This window comes from Cervus elaphus, chromosome 27 (assembly GCF_910594005.1).
Source record: "Cervus elaphus chromosome 27, mCerEla1.1, whole genome shotgun sequence".
In the NCBI taxonomy this organism is placed as follows: domain Eukaryota; kingdom Metazoa; phylum Chordata; class Mammalia; order Artiodactyla; family Cervidae; genus Cervus; species Cervus elaphus.
Window position 1 is genome coordinate 44,774,084 of NC_057841.1, and position 20,663 is coordinate 44,794,746.

Consider the following 20,663-nt stretch of genomic DNA (forward strand, 5'->3'; position numbering starts at 1 on the left):
TTGTTTTTAAATCTGTGTGGTCTTCACTTTACTCTTTCAAGTGTCTATTAAAATGTATCACCTATTTGCACTTATGAATGTTTTATATGCCAGTTGTAAAAATGGATCAATGGATTTATGTGTCTAGCAGAAGATCAGTTAATTGGTTTTGAATGGTGTGCCAAGGTGACACAGTCAGTTTTATGATTTCCACAGATGATGGATTTTGCTCCCGTGACAAGGTCAAGCACATAAAAAATCCAATCAAATGCCATAAAAAGCATAGTTCCGTATGCCAGTCTGATTCTGTAGGAGTCTTTTTGTGGCAGGGCTGGCAATTCCATCTCTCCCAGCTTAAGGTCAGCCCCAGACCTGTCTCTGTAGCAGGTGATCACACACACAGCTTCCTGATACATATAATATAGTGAAAATACATGGATAGTATGGATTTACATTATAGGTTACCTAAATCTGAGAGCATCTTTATTTCGATTGTAGTCGAGGCCGAGTGGGAGGTGAAGTGGAGTGTAGCTGCCGTAATTCAGGAGGGCAAGGGCGGTGTTGGTCTCTCTTGGTGATAGTCTATTTTCCCTCTCCTGCTTGGTATCCCGGGGGGGTAAATGCTGCTGTTAATTACGTGCTGCTCCTAATGGGCAGATGTCTGTCATCCCCGACTGCAACTCTTGATCAAAAATGGAGTAGCCAATGCGAATAGCTTGTGTTTATTATTCTGGTCATGGAAGACAGCAGGTGTCACAGCAGATCAATCTCAGATTGGTAATAGGTCGTTGAGAAGGCAGAAAATGGCAGGCTAGGACAAATTGACCCGTACCTGTCATATAATCTCAGGGAATGACAGTTGGTTGATTATGTGTGCTGCAGCTGAAATATATAGCTCAAGGCATCTAAGTCAGGGTCAGGGGGTTCCAGCAGATACCCCACCCCCTTCTGCTTCTTTCAAGGGCCCTTGTTAACGAATGGTCTTAGAAAGAGTTTTGTCTGCCCTAATGGTAACCAACAAGACAGGATTACCAACGACTTGGTCTTGGCAGGCAGCCAGCGTATAAAGGATGCTTGCTGCCGTGGCAACCCTGCTGGGCCTTATGCGTGGAAGTGGATGCAACTGCTGAAAAAGGGCCAGAGCTGCCCTGTAAGGCAGAGAGTGCAACCCGGGTCAGATGATGTCCTGCCAGCCCCTGGTGATGGGAAACTGGGTCTGGGCAGATAGAGCATCTGCCCAATAACTAAATGTGGGTAAGTGGCATTTTCCAAAGAAGGCATAGTCTAGAAAGAATATGGGTTTAAAGAAATGGTATACTGTCATACTTTTACATAGCTATACAAGTAAAGCTTATACATTTAGATTTGGAAATTGTGAGATTTTAGACACAGGGCCAGAATGAATCTACCTTATGAATGAATAAGGAATAAGCAGATGATGAGGTCTAACAAGCTGTAAGGATAATTCTCAGCCTGTTTAGAGGGATGTGTGGGTTTTTAAATTCTTTAGATACACTGTGTTGATGAGGATACAGGCTGAGATCCCAAAGTCCAGGGACTTAGGCAGGAGAGAAATCATTTCTTCTTCTTGGTCAGCTCTGGTAGCTGATTCAGGACTGCTCTGATGGATTTGGGGGTCAATTTATTGCCTCTACTTCTATCCCGTTTGCTGGAACCTAGTCTCCTGACCACCTCGACAAGCAGGGGTGACCTGCTAAATCTCAGGGCTCTTTTTCCAATGGATGAACGGCAGCAATGATCCTCTCCCATATGCCCCTTTCATGTCTTAACAAGGTCACTACTGGCATATGAAATTTGAAGGCAGCGGGTTTATTACTTGACCGGATCTTTGACATGAGCCATCTCTCAGACCCTGGATTCTAAGGAGAGAGAAGCAAGTGGTAAGCTGCTTTGTGGAGCCTCTTAGACTCAGATCCCTCACTTGTATGATGTTGGTTACAGTGTCTATCCCAGCGAGTAATAATCACGCAGCACAGGTAACATGAGACCACAGGAGCCCCTGCCTGTCATGTGATAACTTCTCAGTAGAAGGAAGTTCTTCCTCTCCAGGAGGACTGGTAAAGGTCATCTACTTCCCCGATGCTTCTGGAAAAACAAGTTGATTTGCTCAAAAGTTACCTTAGTTTGCCTTATTGCACCAGGATTACACCATGTTACTGTAAAAGTGTTTTTACTTCTCCAAATGCAAATTTAAAAATTCTGTGATGAGTGAACATTCACCCAGAGGCAACTCATACCATCCAGACACATCTTCTGGCCCCATTGCACCAGTGCTAGAAAGAAGGGACAGTAGAGCAGGTGTCTGGGGCGTGAGGCATGCCCTGTGAGCTACAGTCCCCGAGGCAGAGTGGATATTCTCCACCTGGCCTGTAGCCCGGGTCCCTAGCTCTCGAGCCCAGACCCTATCAGGCGAGCTGCTGGTCCTGGGCAGGCCCCTGGCAGGTGCTGCTTTGGGGCAGGTGTGATTCCTGCTGGGGAATCTTGTGCTGAAAATGTGAGATGGCCAGTGGCACCCTGGGACATGGCAGCTCCAGATTTAGGGAGACATCGCTAAGTGATAAATCACAGGGACTGAAGTCCTGAGGTCGGAATGGATGAGGCTTTAGTGGGAGGACCCGCCGTTTGGGAAGCCACGTTCTTTCCCATTACTGCCCCTCCCCAGCCAAGGTCCCAAGTGTGGGCTACCAAAGCAGCTCCCCCAGTGCTTTGCTGGCTTCCCTGGGCTGTGCGAGGGGGTGTTGCGGAGCATGGCCTTTAGGCGTGGGCTTCAGTAATTGCAGCCCCTGGGCTCTGGAGTACAGACTCAGCAGTTGTGGTACATGGGCTTAGTTGCCCCACCGTTTGTGGGATCTCCCCAGATCAAGAAGGGAACCCGTGTCTCCCATGTTGGCAGGCAGATTCTTTACCACTGAGCCACCAGGGAAGCCCCTGAATTGTTCACTTTAAAATGATTAATTTTGTGCTACGAAAATTGCACCTCAACAAAAACAACGAGTGTAGACAACTTCCACATGTGATATGGTTTAAACATGAGTAGTTAGGAGGCAGAGGGTTTAGATCACAGTATTAACATTTTGCTATCAGAGACATGTGACACACAGGATGTCAGCGATGGAGTTGGTTTCCAGCAATGTTCCTATAATCCCACCTTTGTTTTGCTAACTCTGATGAACACAGTCACACGAAGCCACCCCATAGAGGCCAGAATCTGTGACTTGGGTGATGGCTGTTTAAAATTTGGATAATACAAAGGAGTGTGGGGAGAACATGTTAGTGGAAAAAGTTACATTTATACAGAGAAGCTTAAAGAAGAAAACAGAATGTGTATGCTGATTCCTCTACGTAGGAGCACATCTGTTCCTACTTAAAAATAGATCCAAGGAATCCTTTGTGTAGAATTACAAAGTTCAAAGGCTACAAAAAGGCACAGCCTTCCCAATCTTTGCTGTTGTTCAGTCGCTCAGTCTTGTCTGACTCTTGGCGACCCCATGGACTGCAGCACACCAGGCTTCCCTGTCCTTCTCTATCTCTTGGAATTTGCTTCCAATCATGGATGGCCACTGTTAAGGTATCTGTGTGATATATTTTTTTTAAGGATGTGTTTCAGGCTTGTGCTCACACACCTAGATATTTTTTTAAAATAAAGAAGTCATCACAGATCTGTAAACGGATTTTTTCAATCTATAGATCTTGGAGCGCTTTCCATACATAGCAGCTCCTGCAGGTGGACTTCATTCTTTTGAATGGCTGCATGATCACCACGATGACAGTTGGCCAGCTCTGTTCTCAGTGCTGTGGGTGTATTACCTTATTTAATCTTTGCCACAGTCCTACTTGGTGGGCCCTGCTACTGATCCTGTTTCACAGAGGAAGGAACAGAAGCACAGAGAACTAGTAAGAACGTTAAATCTCGTGTGTCAGACCCCAAACACACTCTCTGACCACCCCCAAATTCTGCTCCCCTGCACAGTTAGTTTGTGGGTGGGCGGGGGGCTATCATGAGTTCCGGTTTCCCTACAGGCCACCTCCTGACAGCTATTTTCCATTCTTCCTTTGTCACAACATCTCCTAGGATGTACGCCCCATGTGTCTCACATGCTGGGTTGTGATCTCTTGGGGTCTCTGTTTCCTTGGAGTTCTCTTCATGTTTTCCTCCAGTTAAAAGAGACAGGGAACAACTCAGAAGAGCAAAACAATTATGATTAAGGTTTACAAAATTATTCCTGAATAGCTATCGGATTTGGATCTTTTAGCCCGGAAAAGAGAGCATGCATAATTCCTATGGCTTGATGTGCACACAGGAAGAAATCTTGGAGACTCATCTCCTGTAGGGGAGGCAGGTCCTGGGTGTCCCCCTGGGATGCCGTCTGGTTGAGAACCACTCTGAGATTTTCTGGGTGCCCCTGTCTGCCCTGCCACGTGGTGAGTGGACTCCAGGGTATACAGCGGGGCTGAGGAAGCCCCCACCCCGGGTGCCAGGGCCCTTGCTGTTTATTTCTTCCTTTTCTTGGCACTGGGTTGTTGTCTGCCATGCTGAGCTCCAGACTGAACAGTAGCTGGTAACCCAGCCCATGGACCAGAGGGTAGGACGTCGGGTACTTGGTGACTTCATGGCATTATCAGATGCGGGATGTTGCAGAGAACAGATGTGTGCTGGGCATTGGTGTTTCACCTTTTTTAGAGAAGCTAATAGACACCTGGGACTTCCCAGGTGGTGCAGTGGTCATGAATCTGCCTGCCAATGCAGAAGACTCAGGAGATGTGGTTTGATCCCTGGGTCTGGAAGGTTCCGTGGAGGAGGGCATGGAAACTCATTCCAGTATTCTTGCCTGGAGAATCCCATGGACAGAGGAGCCTGGCGGGCTATAGTCCATGGGGTCACAAAGAGTCAGCCATGACTGAGCAACTGATCACGCAGGCAAATGGACAGTACAGTGATGCTGGCCAGCCTTGTGGCTACTGTTTTGAGGAAGCATGAACATCGAGCTGGTTTGGATCTAGAGTCCAGATCCAACGTCATGAGAAAACTCAAGTTCCAGAATGTTTTCATTCAGTCAGCAGAACGGCAGAATGCTGCCGCTGTCTGCTTGTCCTGGCTGACTCTGTGTTCCTGGTCGCCAGATACAGTTTGCTGTTTAGAACCATTTAGCAGAAAAGGATTCCGTCTTGTGAAAACACAAGCTTGACGTGCGCCGGCACTCAGGAAGCTCAGCTAAATATTTGAATCCTTTTCTGGGATAGAGGCAGACACACAAACGGGATCGTGTCACAGATTTACCCGTGTGTTTCTATATGCACCAGATCTTGGGCAAATCTCTTTTGTGCTAGATTGGGTAAGGCACCAGATTCGTGGGTAGGAAAGCAAAGTTTGAAATGAGATGCTTGGGTCATGTGGTCAGGTCACAGTGGAACAGAAGTTTGTGCGCTCAGGTCAGAGAAGGTCTTTAGTCCCATCCATGACCCCTCAAGCTGTCCAAACCACAGAGTGAAGAAACACACTTCCTTTGGTTCGTCTGACCAAATTATTATCTGGCAACTTCTGGCCTGGTTGCCGCAATCAAACTGCAATCTTCCTGCCTGCTTGAGAGAAAGTCCAGTGGGGGAGGCGGGGGCAACGTGGATGGGTCCCCAGAGTCAGAGCCTGAGTGGGCTGAAGGGTCCAAGTTGAAACCTCAATGGTGAGCTCACCCCAGGAACAAGTCATCATCTTTCCCAGACCATTGCTTTTGCTTCCTTATTTTGTTTTTTAAAAAAGTCAATCAGTTGTGTTTTTGTAAAGCTAGAATGTAGAAACGGACATCCTCGTCCTGTCACTTGGGATTCTGAGTGCATGTGTAGCAATGCCTTTAAGCCATGACCATGACCTGAGATGCAGATGAAATATGCCCGAGGTTCGTGAGTGGCTGAGGGGGTGCTCCGGCTGGAGGCAGCCAAACTTTGCTGCTGATCAGGCCCAGACATCAGGAGACATTTTTCCAGCCTCCTGTTTAATGGGAGAGCAGTACTTGAAGTTACAGTTTGGTTGTAACTGCCTGCAAAAAACAGTGGGTGTGATGATGTGATGGCCTAGTCCAGGGGCGGGAGGAGTGGGCCTGGAGGTGGTGGGAAGTGACCGGGGTCAGCCATAAAATCCTTGCAGATGCTTCCTCCTGGGGGTCCAGCTTCGGAAGGGCAGCCTTCTGCTGTGCTTCCCGTGGCCGGTGGGGGAGGTTCCAGTGTGCCCCGTGCTAAGTCACTTCAGTCACATCCTATTCTTTGTGACCCCATGAACTATAGCCCGCCAGGCTCCTCTGTCCATGGGATTTCCCAAGCAAGAGTATTGGAGTGGATTGCCATTCCCTTCTCCAGGGGATCTTCCCAAGCCAGGGATCGAACCTGAGTCTCTTGGGTCTCAGGCAGATTCTTTGCCAGGCGGGTTCTTTGCCACGAGTACCACCTGTAGCCTCCTGCTGCTTCCCGTGGCCCTCGGGGAGGTTCCACATGCCCTGAGACCCAGTTAAAAAAGAAGAAAGACACAGAGCGTCCCACAGAACCCAGAGTAGGAATGCAGCTGGGCCTCAGGAAGGTACCAGAACCGGCTTTGGGCCGCTTGGCTTAACTTCTCTCCACATAGCTGGTTCCGCTTTCCAACCCAGAGAGTTGAAAGGTGACCGCCTCCAGCCTCCCATCCACACGATGTGGTTCTAGCCTCCAGGGGCTTCGTCCCTGTGTTTCCCGGTCTCTATGTGTCAGGGAGGTGGGAGGGGACACTGAGATCGAGTCCTTCCCCCCAGTGCTGGACTGTATTGATGGTAAATCTGTCTGTGACCGACAAGGCTATTTGGTTGAACAAAGACGTGAAATCTGGGAGCTGGGGCAGTAGCAGCTTACGCCAGCCTCGGCGTCCAGGGATTTCTGTATTTGGTGGCACAGTATTGAGAAGATCCTAATAGGTCATTCTTTTAAAAATTTCTACTCCTGGTTATGTCTTACAGGTTGTCTAATATCTTAGTACAATGTTGCATGTGTGTACTTTGTAAATAGATACACACCTATCAGAGGATTCTCACCTCGTTTTCTGCAGTCGGGGATATGCAGTCAAAGCGGCCTGAGACTCATCCTTTATGAGATGTTCACAGTGCATGAAAGGTGTTTACCCCCAACGTCTCTGGGAATATTCTCTTCTGGGAATATTCAGTGATTCATACAAGGGACAGTTCCTATCTTGGGAAGCATAAACTACGTATTTTCTTTCTTGACCCTAAAATAAACTTCTTAAAGAGTTGTATGTCCACAAATCTTGATTTATCCACAAGGATGACTTCACGTTTTTTGTAGGTGAAGTTCAAACACGTTGATCCCTTCCTGTCAGCGTGAAGAGGTGGGGGTTCTCCTGGTAGCCGTGATGCGGGCAGCCTTGTGTTTCCTGGTCGAATTTCTGAAACCGAGTGTGCTAGTTTAGCATTTATTCCCAAAGAGCATAGATGGAAAGTGAGGGGGGGCAGTATTAATTAGCTTCCCTCCCAGTGGGAAATTCACTGCTGCCTTTCCTGTGTGTTTTGTAAAGTCTCTGAAATGCTCGCAGAGGTGCTGGATGACCGAGGGACCGAGCTGTGAGAAAGTCAAGCCAGCGTGATGGCTACTGGAAAAGGCTCTCCTTGTGCTCTGCAGGCTCAGCCCCCACCTTCTGATGCCCACCCCCCCTCTAGTACATCTCCTCCCTTCTGTGACCTCCCCTCCTGAATCTAGCAGGGGCATCAAGTCTGGGCGGAATCCAGTTGACCCTCAGACGTATGGGATGATTCCTCACCTGTCATGGGTCAAAAGCTATCCCTGTTGATGGGGAACAGTGACAGTCAGGAAGGTGGGTGAGTTGCGAGCAGAGGCTGGTGTCTCGGCTCATCAGTACCTCACAGGTGTGCTGACTGTTGGCGCCTGTCCAACGAGGGAGCGTGGGTAAGCGCTGCAATCCAGTGTCATGACTAAGGATCACAGCAGCTAGCTTTCTGCATCCTATAGGAGCTCGGCTTGGGGTCAGCAAAGTGTTGAGTGTTAACTCAGGCCAGTGAGTGCTCTGAGGACAGCAGCTGTCAGGCTTGTCAGGGTTGGGATATAGGAAGGATTCCATCTGCCCTCCCTGCAGAGCTGAGCGTGAGTGCCTGTCGAGTCTCTGTGGAGTCTTACCTCTGACATGATAGACTGGCCACCATCATCTGTGAAAACACCTGGCACGTAGTAGGTGCTCAGTAAAAATGCAGCAGATGTGTGCAGTCTCCTGAACGCCTCTGTTTCCTGGTTTGGTTTCCTTCTGGTCCTCTTAAAGTTCCGCCTGGGCCGGGTCTCCTTGGTTCCACTGCCCTCGGGACGAAGCCCAGGCTCCAGGGGCTGGAGGGGAGGAGGGCCATGCCTCCTCACCCAAGTCCGAGAGCCCTTGGGGTCCACGGCTGCGCTTCCCACTTGAAGGACAAATTCACGGTGTGGCGGTACTGGCTGATCCTAAGGGTAGCGGAGCGCCCTTGATGGTCACCGAGTGCTGTGGCTCCGACGTTTCTGTTTCCAGAGGCCTAGGCTGGGGGCGGGCAACCTGGTGAGAAAGGGGGACCAAGTCTCAGTGTTCTAAAACCTAACATGGGGGCTGACATCTGTCACTGTCACCATTTTTCTACTTTTTAGAGCAAGTTGTTAGGTCCAGGCCACATGTCTGTGGTAAGTCGCTTCAGTTGTGTCAGACTCTTTGCAACCCCATGGACTGTAACCCACCAGGCTCCTCTGTCCATGGGATTCTCCAGGCAAGAATACTGAAATGGGTTGCCATGCCCTCCTCCAGGGGATCTTCCTGACCCAGGGATCGAACCAGCGTCTCTTACGACTCCCGCAATGGCAGGCAGGGTCTTTATCACTGTGCTACGTGGGAAACCCCCTAGCCTACACACAGGGGACCAAATACCAGGTGTCAGGAGTCACTGAGAACCACATTAGAAGCTGTAATTATGATCATTCTGTGTCCTTATTTGCTAGACCTGCAACTTGGGAGGAGTGAATATTGAGTGTTTTATAAGAACGTTACAGAACAATAAAATCCCGCGTTGGTGCAGGAAGCCTGTGCAGGCTGGTGGGTTCCCCACTGGGTACAGGGGGCTCATGTCTCTGCCATTTGTCTGGAGAACCTGGCTTGCCCAGTTGCCACCCGACACGTGCACTGCTTGAGCGGAAAGAAGGGTGACAGAAGAGCAGGTGGTTCCTCTGGCAGGAAGTGAGATTAAGTAAAACACCAGATTAGAAAAATTTTTAAACAGTTAAGGTCACACTTTGTAAGACTCAGACACACAGAAATGTCTGCTTGGCTGCACAGAGTCTGTGCATTGGGATGAAGGGCTCTCTGAAAAAGCCGAGAAGCACTGGGGCTGCTATGTCGGAAGTGGAGGGTGATGGGACTTGCCCTTCTTCCCCTTTTAAGAAGCATCTTCCTTGTTCTTTTCCTTCTTTAACTTGTCTGAGGAGTGAGGCAGAGGGAGGACTTCTTTAGGAGCCGGGCTGGTAGAGGGATGGAGCCCCTGGTGCTCACCTTTTCCCACGCCAAATACTCGACTTCAGTTTCCCTAGAACTCTTAGGACATGCCTCTGCCACCTGCAGGATCGAGAGGCCGCCACCCGCTCTGGGGCCAGAGCACTCGATGATTGATGGAATGCTCGGCTCTGGAATCCACTAGATCCGCCAGTGTTGGAACAACAAGAGGCAGATAAATGTAACGGCAGTAGAACGGGACGGGATTTAAAAATAGCATAAATATTTTACTAGGAACAGTTTTTTGGGGGGTGGATGACATCCCAGAATTGATGCCACCTGTTCTTTTTAAACACCATCCCAGAGTCAGAGAAGACCTGGGGGGCATCTTGTGCTCAGAGACCCATATCCCTGAACAGGCTGCTCTAATTCCCTGTCCTTGGGTGATGCTTCCAGGACTTAAACTTGACCAGTGATAGGAGGAGACAGGGCAATTCGACTGAAAACTTTTCCACAAACAATAGAAACCAAACTAGAATCTAGATAATGTACTTTAAACTAGAAGATCCTCAGTGATGCCACGAAGATCCATCATGCTGCAGCTGAGTCCCAGCACAGCCAAATACATAAATAAAAATAAATATTAAAAAATAAAATAATAATATATGCATGTTTATTATGTTCAAGGAAACAAAAATCATGATTTCAGACTTTGGCATGCCATCAAAAACGGTACTGTGAAAATTTTATGGTGGAAAAAATGCAATAACTGATATCAGAAAATCAATAAATGGGTTTATCATCATGTTCAATACATCTTTAAAAAGAACTGGAAGATAGGTCAGAATAATTCCAAACTGAAACTCAGATGAAAAAAAGATGGAAAATAAAAGAAGATAAAGACATACATGGTATGGTGAATAAGTATAGTATAGACACAGCTGGAGTCCCAGGAGGAGAGGAAACAAAGCTTCAGAAAATGATAGTGGACATTTCTCCATAGAAAATGCCCATCTGGGTGCCGGGAGCTTTTATGAGCTCAGCTTTTATCATCATTGCTGTGAATGTTTAGTCTGTTCCTGCTCCGAAGAAGGGTTGGGATTATTGGCAATATGCCTGGAGTCCAAATGCAGGAGTCCCCCAGGGTGGGGGGGCGACAAAGGATGAGATGGTTGGATAACATCACCAACTCAACGGACTTGAATTTGAGCAAACTCTGGGAGATGGTGAAGGACAGGGAAGCGTGGTGTGCTGCAGTCCATGGGATCGCAAAGAGCTGGACATGACTTAGCAATGGAACATCAAATGTTCCCCAAAGTTCTCTTCATTCCTGGGGTGTTCTGCTTGGACTGCAGGCCTGAGAGTCTGGTTGGCACTAGCTGAAATCCCCAGTTTGAAAGTAGAATAAAGCTTCCTAAGGAAATAATATTATAAATGGATGTCGTGATCTTCATTGTAGAGAGCTATAGTGCAGGGGCAAGCTTGGGGAAGAATCATGGTTTATCTAGAGCATTATGTCAACAGAAAGATGCACGCCTGAGTTTCAAAAGTTTGGAACCCAGCCATCAGCCGTCCTGTTGACGTGTTGGGGTGGCCTGTGCAGTCTTGGTCACCCTGACTCTTGATACCCAGTCTGATTCCTTTGAAAGCTTAGGTCTGAATGTGTAAGTGACCTGGGAGCTTCCCAGGTGGTGCTAGTTATAAAGAACCTGCCTGCCAATGCAGGAGATGTAAGAGACCCTGGTTGGATCCCCGGGTCGGGAAAATCCCTGGGAGGAGGGCATGGCAACACACTCCAGTATTCTTGCCTGGAGAATCCCATGGACGGAGGAGCCTGGCAGGCTGCAGTCCACGGGGTCTCACACAGTCAGACATGACTGAAGCAGGTTAGCACACAACCCAGCACAACCTATTAGGGAAAAGACTCTGATCAAGAATAGATACAGATAGAGATGTGTGTGTGTGTGTGGCTGAGTCTCTGTGCTGTACATCTGAGACTAACGATGAATGGCATTTTAAATCAACTATACTTCAATAATAAGGGAAGAATCTATGCTGACACTTCCTTGGTAGTTGGCACTATGTCCCCCTCTCATTCGGGCAAGACCTAGCCGATATGTCTTTAGGACGGATGACTCTCTTATGGGTGGTGAACCTGGAAAGCGATAGTAAAGGCCCGCCTCATGGGTCCGAGAAGTGGACTTCTTTTAAGAAGAAGTCTTAAAATGTCTTTTAAGAAGAAATTTACATCTGTCGGGGAGTTGATTTACCTGGTGGGAGCCTTTAGGGGTTTCACGGGACTCGGAAAATTGTGCTCTGACCCTCCAGCCCGCTGTGTGACCTCAGGGAAGCCACGCAGCCTCCTTTCCTGCAGACTCAGGGCTGGATGGGCTGTGACAATGTCCTGTCATCTCAGGAAGCAGAGCCAGCTTCCTTCCAAGGGCATCAAGTCCCCCGGAAGTCACAGGGCCGAGGAGAAGGGGTGAGCAGCCTGTGCCTCCTGGCCCTCTTCTTGTTCCTCTGATGCCTTTATCCACCCAGGAGTTGCTGCATCAGAGCTTTGCAATTTCCTGTGGGACAGGCATGATCCGGGGTGTTTCCCTCCTGCGTGTGTGTGTGTTTGTGTGTGTGTGTGTGTGTGTGACCATCTGAAAGAGGTCCTGCAGGAAAAGGAAGTCACCCAGCCCAGTGATTCATGACAACTGCCCTGCATCCTGCTCTGCCATCCTCTGCCATCCGCGGGCAGGGCCTTCCCCTGGTGGCCGGCGGGGGAATGGCAGGCCCGGGAGCAGACCGTCCCCAAGTTGTCACAAAGCCTCTGACCCTACAAGATGATTTTGTTGTCGTTCAGTCGCTCAATTGTGTCCAACTCTTTGGGACCCCATGGACTGCAGCACACCAGGCTTCCCTGTCCTTCACTATCTTCCGGAGTTTGCTCGAACTCATGTCCGTTGAATCAGTGATGCCGTCCAACCATCTCACCCTTCTCCTCCTGCATTCAGTCTTTCCCAACATCAGGGTCTTTTCTAATGAGTCGGCTCTTGGCAGCTGGAACCCTTGGATAGAGCAAGTAGGTGGGCTCTGAAATGTGCACCGTGGAGCAGAGTCCTGCCCATGAGAATGCCCCCTCGGGCCAGAGCCCTGGATGCCAGCCTCTCCCTTAGAGGACAAGGGTTCTGCTGCTGGGGGGAAGCTATCAAGGGGCCATTGTCCCAGCTGGGTACGGGGGAGGCCTGGGTGCAGCCCACTTCTTCCTGTCCAGAGTCGCTGGGGCTGCGAGGACTGCAGGATGGCAGAGGTCTGCTCTTTCACAGGGACTTTAAGCTCAGCTGAGATGGGAAGGACGGGGCTGTGGTTTGGGGACACTGAGAAGCGTTAACTGGAGTCTCTCCTGGGGATGCAGCTGGAAATAGCAGTTGCATCGATCTGGAGTCCGAGGGGCTGGTGTTTCCTTTCCGTCGTCACCTCTTTGAACTCTGCACGTCCACCCAGTGCTGCAAAGATGCAGCGTCTGGTGCGGCTTTTTCCCGGAGCTCAGAGCCAGCGCCGGCCACGTGCTCCGGGAGGTGATACCTTCTGGACAGTGACCTTCTGATGAGGATCCCAAGCCCGAGGCCCTCCCGCCCTGGGTTCGCTAGGATTGTCCCCTGAATACGGGGGCGAGAGGGGACGCCCATAATTCAGATGCCGATCGTGTTTCAAATCTCATTTCATATTTCAGTGTCTGGAGAAAAACACCTTTATCTGAGTTGCAGCATTTTCTCCTTGATCTGTGGGCTTTTAACATGAAATTTTGAAGAGAAGCTCATCACTTTCTTTTCCTTCTTGGGCTAGGTGTGTCTCTTTCCCCTCTCACTTCTCTGTCTTGAGTCTCCGCGGTCCTCCCAGAGCAGATCTTTCCACGCACCCTGCATCTCCTCGCTGTGCGGCCGGTCTCAAAGGGCAGGGAGGGCAGGAGCTTTGTTCTCCTTCGTCCTGCTTTCTGGGAAATCTCTGGACTTCACCCTGAAACTCTTCCTTTGAAATATCCGTTTCTGAGGGTCTGTCTTACTTTCTGAATGATCTTTTAAAAATGCATCTTGCACTTTTCTGTGGGTGTAAATCTCTGGTATTTCTTAGATGAGTATTTCTTTCTAAAAGATTAAAATGCATCTCCAGGGACTTCCCTAGTGGTCCAGTGGTTAGGAGTCCACACTTCCAATGCGTGGGGCATGGTTTTGATCCCTGGTCGGGGAAATAAAACCCCAGCATGCTGCATGGCTTGGCCAAAAGAAAAAAATAAATAAAAGGAGAATGTTTAAAAAAATAAAGTGCCTCCCCAAAGCTCTGTTTGCACAGGAGCTGGTGGGTGGGGGCACATGTGACCTCTAGTTAGGGAAATCCACCTGTTTATAGCTGGGTCTGTGGGGGTGGGGGGACACATTTGCCTCTTCCATCTGGGCTCGCGTAGGGCGGGGTGGGGTGGGATGAGTAGCGCTCCCCCCACCACCACCACGAGCTGTGTGCAGGGTCATGGGCCAGCCTGTGTCTGACACAGGTTTTCTGGAGTCAGCCTCCAGCATCCTCCAGCATCCTCCCGGAACATTCCTTCTCTGGTCCTGTGGCTGGGGCGCCTAGGTGTGATTCTCTGCAGTCTTGCTTCTGATTCCGATATTCTGATTCCAGCATTGCCTCCAGCTCTTGGTACCTTTGGGGAACGTGGGCGGGACTGACTTGCTTTCCCTGCTGCAGGCCCTTAGGCTCCAGCTCCTTCTTTCACAGTGACCTCACCCTCCCTCCCCCAGCTGTTCCTCTCTGTCCTCACTTGTCTGATGGGTTGTCTCTTCTCCCATCTCTTTGACATGAATGTGTTTTTTTATTCCTTAAGCCATTTGACAAGGGATTTGGAAAGGACTGGAGAAAAATGCACTTGGGACTTCCCAGGTGGCACTAGTGGTAAAGAACCCGCCTGCCAATGCAGGAGACTAAGAGATGCGGGTTCGATTCCTGAGTCTGGACAATCCCCTGGAGGAGGAAATAGCAACCACTCCAGTATTCTTGCCTGGAGAATCCCTTGGACAGATGAGCCTGGCCGGCTACAGTCAGGTCGCAAAGAGTCAGACATGACTGAGCAACTTAGCACGCACACACAGAGAAAACTGCATGTGTCTGTTTCCTGTGTGTGAGTGGACCCCTTTCCTAACAGCTTTACAGAATTATTTTACAGAGAAAGAGCTGAGATGAGACCTTTATACAATTGAGCAAAACTGGAGGTTCTTATGCAGCCATCAAATTCTGGAGAGAAAATGATAAACATGCAATAATTAGAATTTATCGTTCTTACAGGATGATACCTAGAAAAATAGGTTATGTCTTTTTATTTTATTTTTTTTAGGTTACGTCTTTTTAGAGTGCTAAAGGTTTGAATAAAATCAGTTTCTATCAAAACAAAGTGATGTGTCGCTGTACTTCTTAAACCCCTCCCCAAATTTCCAAATTTCTGGAAGTAAATGTATTGGAACATGCCAGTTCTAGGTTAATTATTGTGTATAGATGGCACATGTTTCTGAAACTTACTTTTAGCATACTTCTTTTTTTTTTTTTTAATTGAACTCATTAATTATTATTATTATTTTTTTTAATTTTTTTATTAGTTGGAGGCTAATTACTTCACAACATTTCAGTGGGTTTTGTCATACATTGATATGAATCAGCCATAGATTTACACTTATTCCCCATCCCGATCCCCCCTCCCACCTCCCTCTCCACCCGATTCCTCTGGGTCTTCCCAGTGCACCAGGCCGGAGCACTTGTCTCATGCATCCCACCTGGGCTGGTGATCTGTTTCACCATAGATAGTATACATGCTGTTCTTTTGAAACATCCCACCCTCACCTTCTCCCACAGAGTTCAAAAGTCTGTTCTGTATTTCTGTGTCTCTTTTTCTGTTTTGCATATAGGGTTATCGTTACCATCTTTCTAAATTCCATATATATGTGTTAGTATGCTGTAATGTTCTTTATCTTTCTGGCTTACTTCACTCTGTATAAGGGGCTCCAGTTTCATCCATCTCATTAGGACTGGTTCAAATGAATTCTTTTTGACGGCTGAGTAAAATTCCATGGTGTATATGTACCACAGCTTCCTTATCCACTCATCTGCTGATGGGCATCTAGGTTGCTTCCATGTCCTGGCTATTATAAACAGTGCTGCGATGAACATTGGGGTGCATGTGTCTCTTTCAGATCTGGTTTCCTCAGTGTGTATTAGCATACTTCTTTTATGAAGGCAATACAACTTCATTGTCAGAAATTCTGGTATGAAATAGAAGAAAATATCCCACGTCCCCCCAGCTGGAAGTAAGCTCCCCTGTACTGGGTTCTGTTTATACTGGGTCAGAATCCATGCCCATGGATTCATGGCGGTGTTCTCGTCTTCTTTCAGGACACTGGTGTGGGGAAGTCCAGCATCGTGTGTCGATTTGTCCAGGATCACTTTGACCACAACATCAGCCCGACCATTGGGTAAGTTCTCATCTGTTCTTCCGATTCACCTTTCACCCTTTCTAAGTACCCAGAGAGGTCACAGTGTTGGAGCCTTCGGGGGTGTTCATCCCAGCCAGGGAGACTCAGTGCCGATGGTGAAGACTTGGACACATCTCAGGGACTTGGGCGGTGTGTCCGGTCCTCCTGTCCCTGCAGTCCCCTCCACCCGGCACCAGCCGCCCTCACTGCCGCCTCGGGTTGTTTCCTTGATCTCTGAGTGCGTTACTCTGCAGATCATGCCGACTTTATTTCCAGATGGAAGTCGAGATCTGGGACGAATCCCTGAAGGTCCTGCTTGAACTTGCCTGCCAGGAAACCTGGGAACGCGTCCACTCACAGCAGAGCCGTCTGCACGGCTCGTGGGCAGATTGATTTTCCTTTCCTGGCTTAATTCAGTGTCGGCATCTGTTCTGATGCTTGGGAGGGGAGGGGAGGGTTGCCCTCCTACCCCCTGCCCTGCCCAGACCCCAGCCTTGGGACATGAGAGCACTTCCTGTTCGCTTTCTCCTTGCTATGGATGCCTTCACCAGATGTGCCTCTGCTGTGCTGTTTTGCAGGTGGTTAATTTTTCACCATCTTAGTACTTGGCCCAATGTGTTTTTCTCCATGAAGATAGCATGCACTCTGCAGAGAGCAAGGTTTGGTTTTCCTCAGCAGGGAAACGGGTATATAAATTTGGGGAACTGGGTAGGATGGATGAGGTCAGGGCAACGGCCTCCATCAGCCTTGAGTGGAGAAGATTCATGGCAGGGCACACGGCAAGCTTCTGACTCACAGCCATCGAGTCCACTGGGAGTCCACCCGCCTCCCACGGTGATCACTGCCTTGGGAAAGACCTCAGGCTGTGAAAGGGCATCGTTTCTGCACCGAAAGTTCATCCTTGTCACCCAGTGACTCATGAGAAACCCTGACTGCTATTCAAGCAGATTGTCGGCATCATGAACAGACGTGTGCACCTCTCTTTCTAGTTTGACCTTTACAAGGACATCATGTTTCTTCTCTGCCAGATTTCTGCTTCCCGCAGGTAATGAAGCCAGTTCAGCATTGCTCACCCCCACCGCTCGGGAAGCGAAGACGCCTGAGAGTCTGAAGTTGAAAGCTAGCAAGGAGGCTGAAAAAAAACCACACAAAAAAACAAAAACCCAACCAAAAGAGCAACGGTTGTCAGTCTTCATTTCAGACAATAATCGTCTTTCTCCTAGTGGCAAGAAATCAGGAACAGAGAGAGGTGTGTGCATGTGTGCACCCGTGTGTGTCTGCACACATAGGTGTGTGTGTGTGTGTATGCTCAGCCGTGTCCGGCTCTGTGATCTCATGGACTGTAGCCCGCCAGGCTCCTCTGTTCCTGGGATTCTCCAGGCAAGAATCCTGGAGTGTGTTCCCATGCCCTCCTCCAGGGGATCTTCCCGACTCAGGGATCAAACCCGCATCTCTAGCATCTCCTGCATTAGCAGGCAGATTCTTTACCAGCTGAGCCAGCAGGGAAGCCCCTCATATAGGTGAATACGTACATACGTATGGTATGATGTGCACTGCTACTTTCACTAGAGCTGTTTCTCGCGAGCTCACTGTGTGTCGATGGGGACTGTCATTTCCTCATTTGACCCTGAAGCAGCCCATAGATCACGCAGGGTGGATTTGGGGCCTATTTCACAGATAACCAAGTTGAGGGACTGTGACCCTCATCCCCCAGGGTGGCCTTGGGACTCTGTCTTCTCCCCTGACTGTGCCATCAGATTCTTTCTTGACCAGGGTCAAGGCCGTCTCTCCGGTCTCAGGCTTACCTCCGTCTTATCTGTAAAGTGAAAAGCGTAGCCTGGGTATGTTTTTTTTCCCCTAGCTCATAAAAGTCTAAGATTTTCAAGGCATGAACTTAGTTTTCTAAACCTGAGAACTTTTTCTGAGCACAGTTGCTGTATTATTTACCCCATTGCCTAGAATATATTGAAGAATGAATGAAAATCTGATTTGTTGTTTAGTTGCTAAGTGACTTGTTTAGTTGCTAAGTGACTTGTTGTTTAGTCTCTAGGTCGTGTCTGATTTTCTGCGACCCCATGGACTGTAGCCTGCCAGGCTCCTCTGTCCTTGGGATTTCCTAGGCAAGAATACTGGAGTGGGTTGCCAGTTTTTTCTCCAGGAGATCTTCCTGACCCAGGATTGAACCTGCATCTCCTGCATTGTCAAGCAGATTCTTTTCTACTTTACCACCGAACCACCTGAGAAAATCTGACTTATATCAATGTAAAAACAAAAATAAGCATAAAGACAAAATGTTGATGTAGCTGTCTACATACAATTTTAAAAAAGCATTTTTGGAATATGTTCCATAAGCCAAGTTAAAGGGCAAAGGTTAAACTGGAAAAAATTTTTTTAAAATATATTGTTACAAAAAGTTGTATAAAATAGTCAAAAAGGACACAAGAAGCGGGATGACCATTCCTGCTAAAAAGTAGACAAAGGTCATGAACTAAAGATTCACAAAAGGAGAACAACTGAACAGTGAACACTAAAATGATGTTCAGACTTACGATCACCATGACCAAAAACCAGAAATGAAATGCCATTTCCTGTGTGCCATCCTGGAGCAGATTCGAAAGGCTCTTGTTTGGGGAAAAAGTCATCTCGTACATTTCAGTGGGTGTATAGGTACGTACAAGCTACCATTCGGTGAGCATAGCAATGTGGAGAATATATGCTTCTAAGAAGTCCAAAGAGTAGTTGTATGAGAACACAAAGATTCAGGTACAAGGATATTCATTTAACCATTGTCATAATAGTGAAAAATAGGTGACCCTGACATGGTGTGTAATATGTAGTCACCAGGTAACGATGCTGATCTATAGTCCCAGAAATAGAAAGATGTCCACGATATATCAAGTGCAGGAGAAACGCAATGGGGATAAAAGTTGTGTCAACACCATTTGGAAGACAATACCAATTTATTAGCAGTGATTATGGCTGGGTAGTGAAATTTTGATTTTTGAAGTATATTTGCTCTGATGAGTAAGCTGAGACATACAGTTTAAGAACTCTTAAAAAAATGAAGTGTCATGCGGCAGATGCGATTTTGATCATGTTAGGTTATATCACTTAGAATATAAGTGATATCGCTTAGAATATCGCTTAGAATTTCCATCTAATGCAATTGTGTGTTGATAATTAGAGCTCGCTGACCATTCACCTTGGTGTTGAGTACATTGTGGGGACAGTCATGGGACCTGCAGGGACGAATATCTTCCTCCCTGGAACTTCTGTGGTCTGCCCTTAGTCTCAGGGAAGAGTAGAAATTGAGGAAATTTTACCAGGATGAGCACTGAGTGGTTGCAGGCTTGGACTCTCGCCGGACCATGAGGGCCCTTGGGGTCCATGAAAGTGAGGGAAGACATCCTGATGCTTTACCCCTGCAAACTCCAGTGTGCATCCTGAGAAGAACAAGAGGAAGACACCTTTATTGTCCCTAGAAAGTGAATTTGGTTCAGTGATCATATCTGACATATAAGCCTAAATTTCCATTTTTCCAATTGTCCTCAAAACGTCTTTGGAGTGCTTTTCCCACTAATCCAGGGTCCAGTCAAGGTTCATACAGTGCATTTGGTGGGTTTGACTCTTTCCTCTCTCTTTATCTAGATTCTAGAACAACCCCCCATCTTTGGTTTTGTTCACTTTTCATGACATTGACTTACACCAAGCATTTGGACCTGTCATCTGGTAGAATGTTCCCTATTCCAGATTTACTGGATTGCGTCCTCACAGTTAAATTCACATTAAACATTTTTTGGCAGGAACTCTGCACAGGTGAACAGGTGATGCATGTACTGACCACACCACGTCAGGAGGCTCCTCGTGTCTGCTTCTCCCACAATCAGAGGCTTGCTGTTGTTTAATGAATGGGAAACTTTATCACACAGGAAAAAAAAACGAAACCAAGGCTACTCAACATTCCTTGTGTTAGACTTTTACATCTTTTCTGAGCACTGAGGAAAAGCTTAAGAGGAACTATGCAAAAAAGAAAGTATCAAGTGTTTCATTATCTACTGAGAGTTTCAAATCCTCCGTTTTTCATGGGAGAAAACAAGTATTTGTTCGTCTACCCATCTTTATCCCTGCACTTGCACAAGCAGGATTGAGAATGAGACACAGTGTTGTAGTGGTTGCTGCCAGTGCTGGGGTCATAGAGCAGGGAGTATGCACCACTGTTTACACCTCTGCAAGGCCCACATTCTCATGTGCCTGGATACAGCCGCTGTTTTCACTCTTAATTGTGGTGATGATACATTTTTAAAATATAAGGTTTTCTGTCCTGATTTCAGACATCTAATGTGTTAGGACTGTTGAAGATAAGTGTTTTGAAACACAGTGTTCCGAATACACTTTTTGCCTCCTCCCACCCAAGCACCCTGTTGGACTAACAGAAGAGATGGGATTTCTTCTTTGGGGTAACAGGTCCTCTTTCCTCTCCATGGCCCCTAGAGGAGAGCCGATGGAGATGCCAAGGCCCCGCCATCACAGGAGTCTTCGTGAAGGTCGCAGGGGTGATCAGTAATGTGCCAATGTCGCTTCTCTTTTTCAGGGCGTCTTTTATGACCAAAACTGTGCCTTGTGGAAATGAACTTCACAAGTTCCTCATCTGGGATACTGCTGGTCAGGAACGGGTA

General features: G+C 47.9%; 1 protein-coding gene across 1 annotated transcript in view; it reads left to right on the top strand.

Annotated features, from left to right (window-relative positions):
* RAB31 (RAB31, member RAS oncogene family) overlaps positions 1–20,663 on the top strand; it is an 81,270-nt gene that overhangs the window by 15,545 nt on the left and 45,062 nt on the right. The window contains exons 2-3 of the mRNA XM_043888751.1: positions 15,908–15,987; positions 20,579–20,660. Of these exons, the coding sequence (XP_043744686.1) occupies positions 15,908–15,987; positions 20,579–20,660 (162 nt within the window). The remainder of the gene's footprint in view (positions 1–15,907; positions 15,988–20,578; positions 20,661–20,663) is intronic.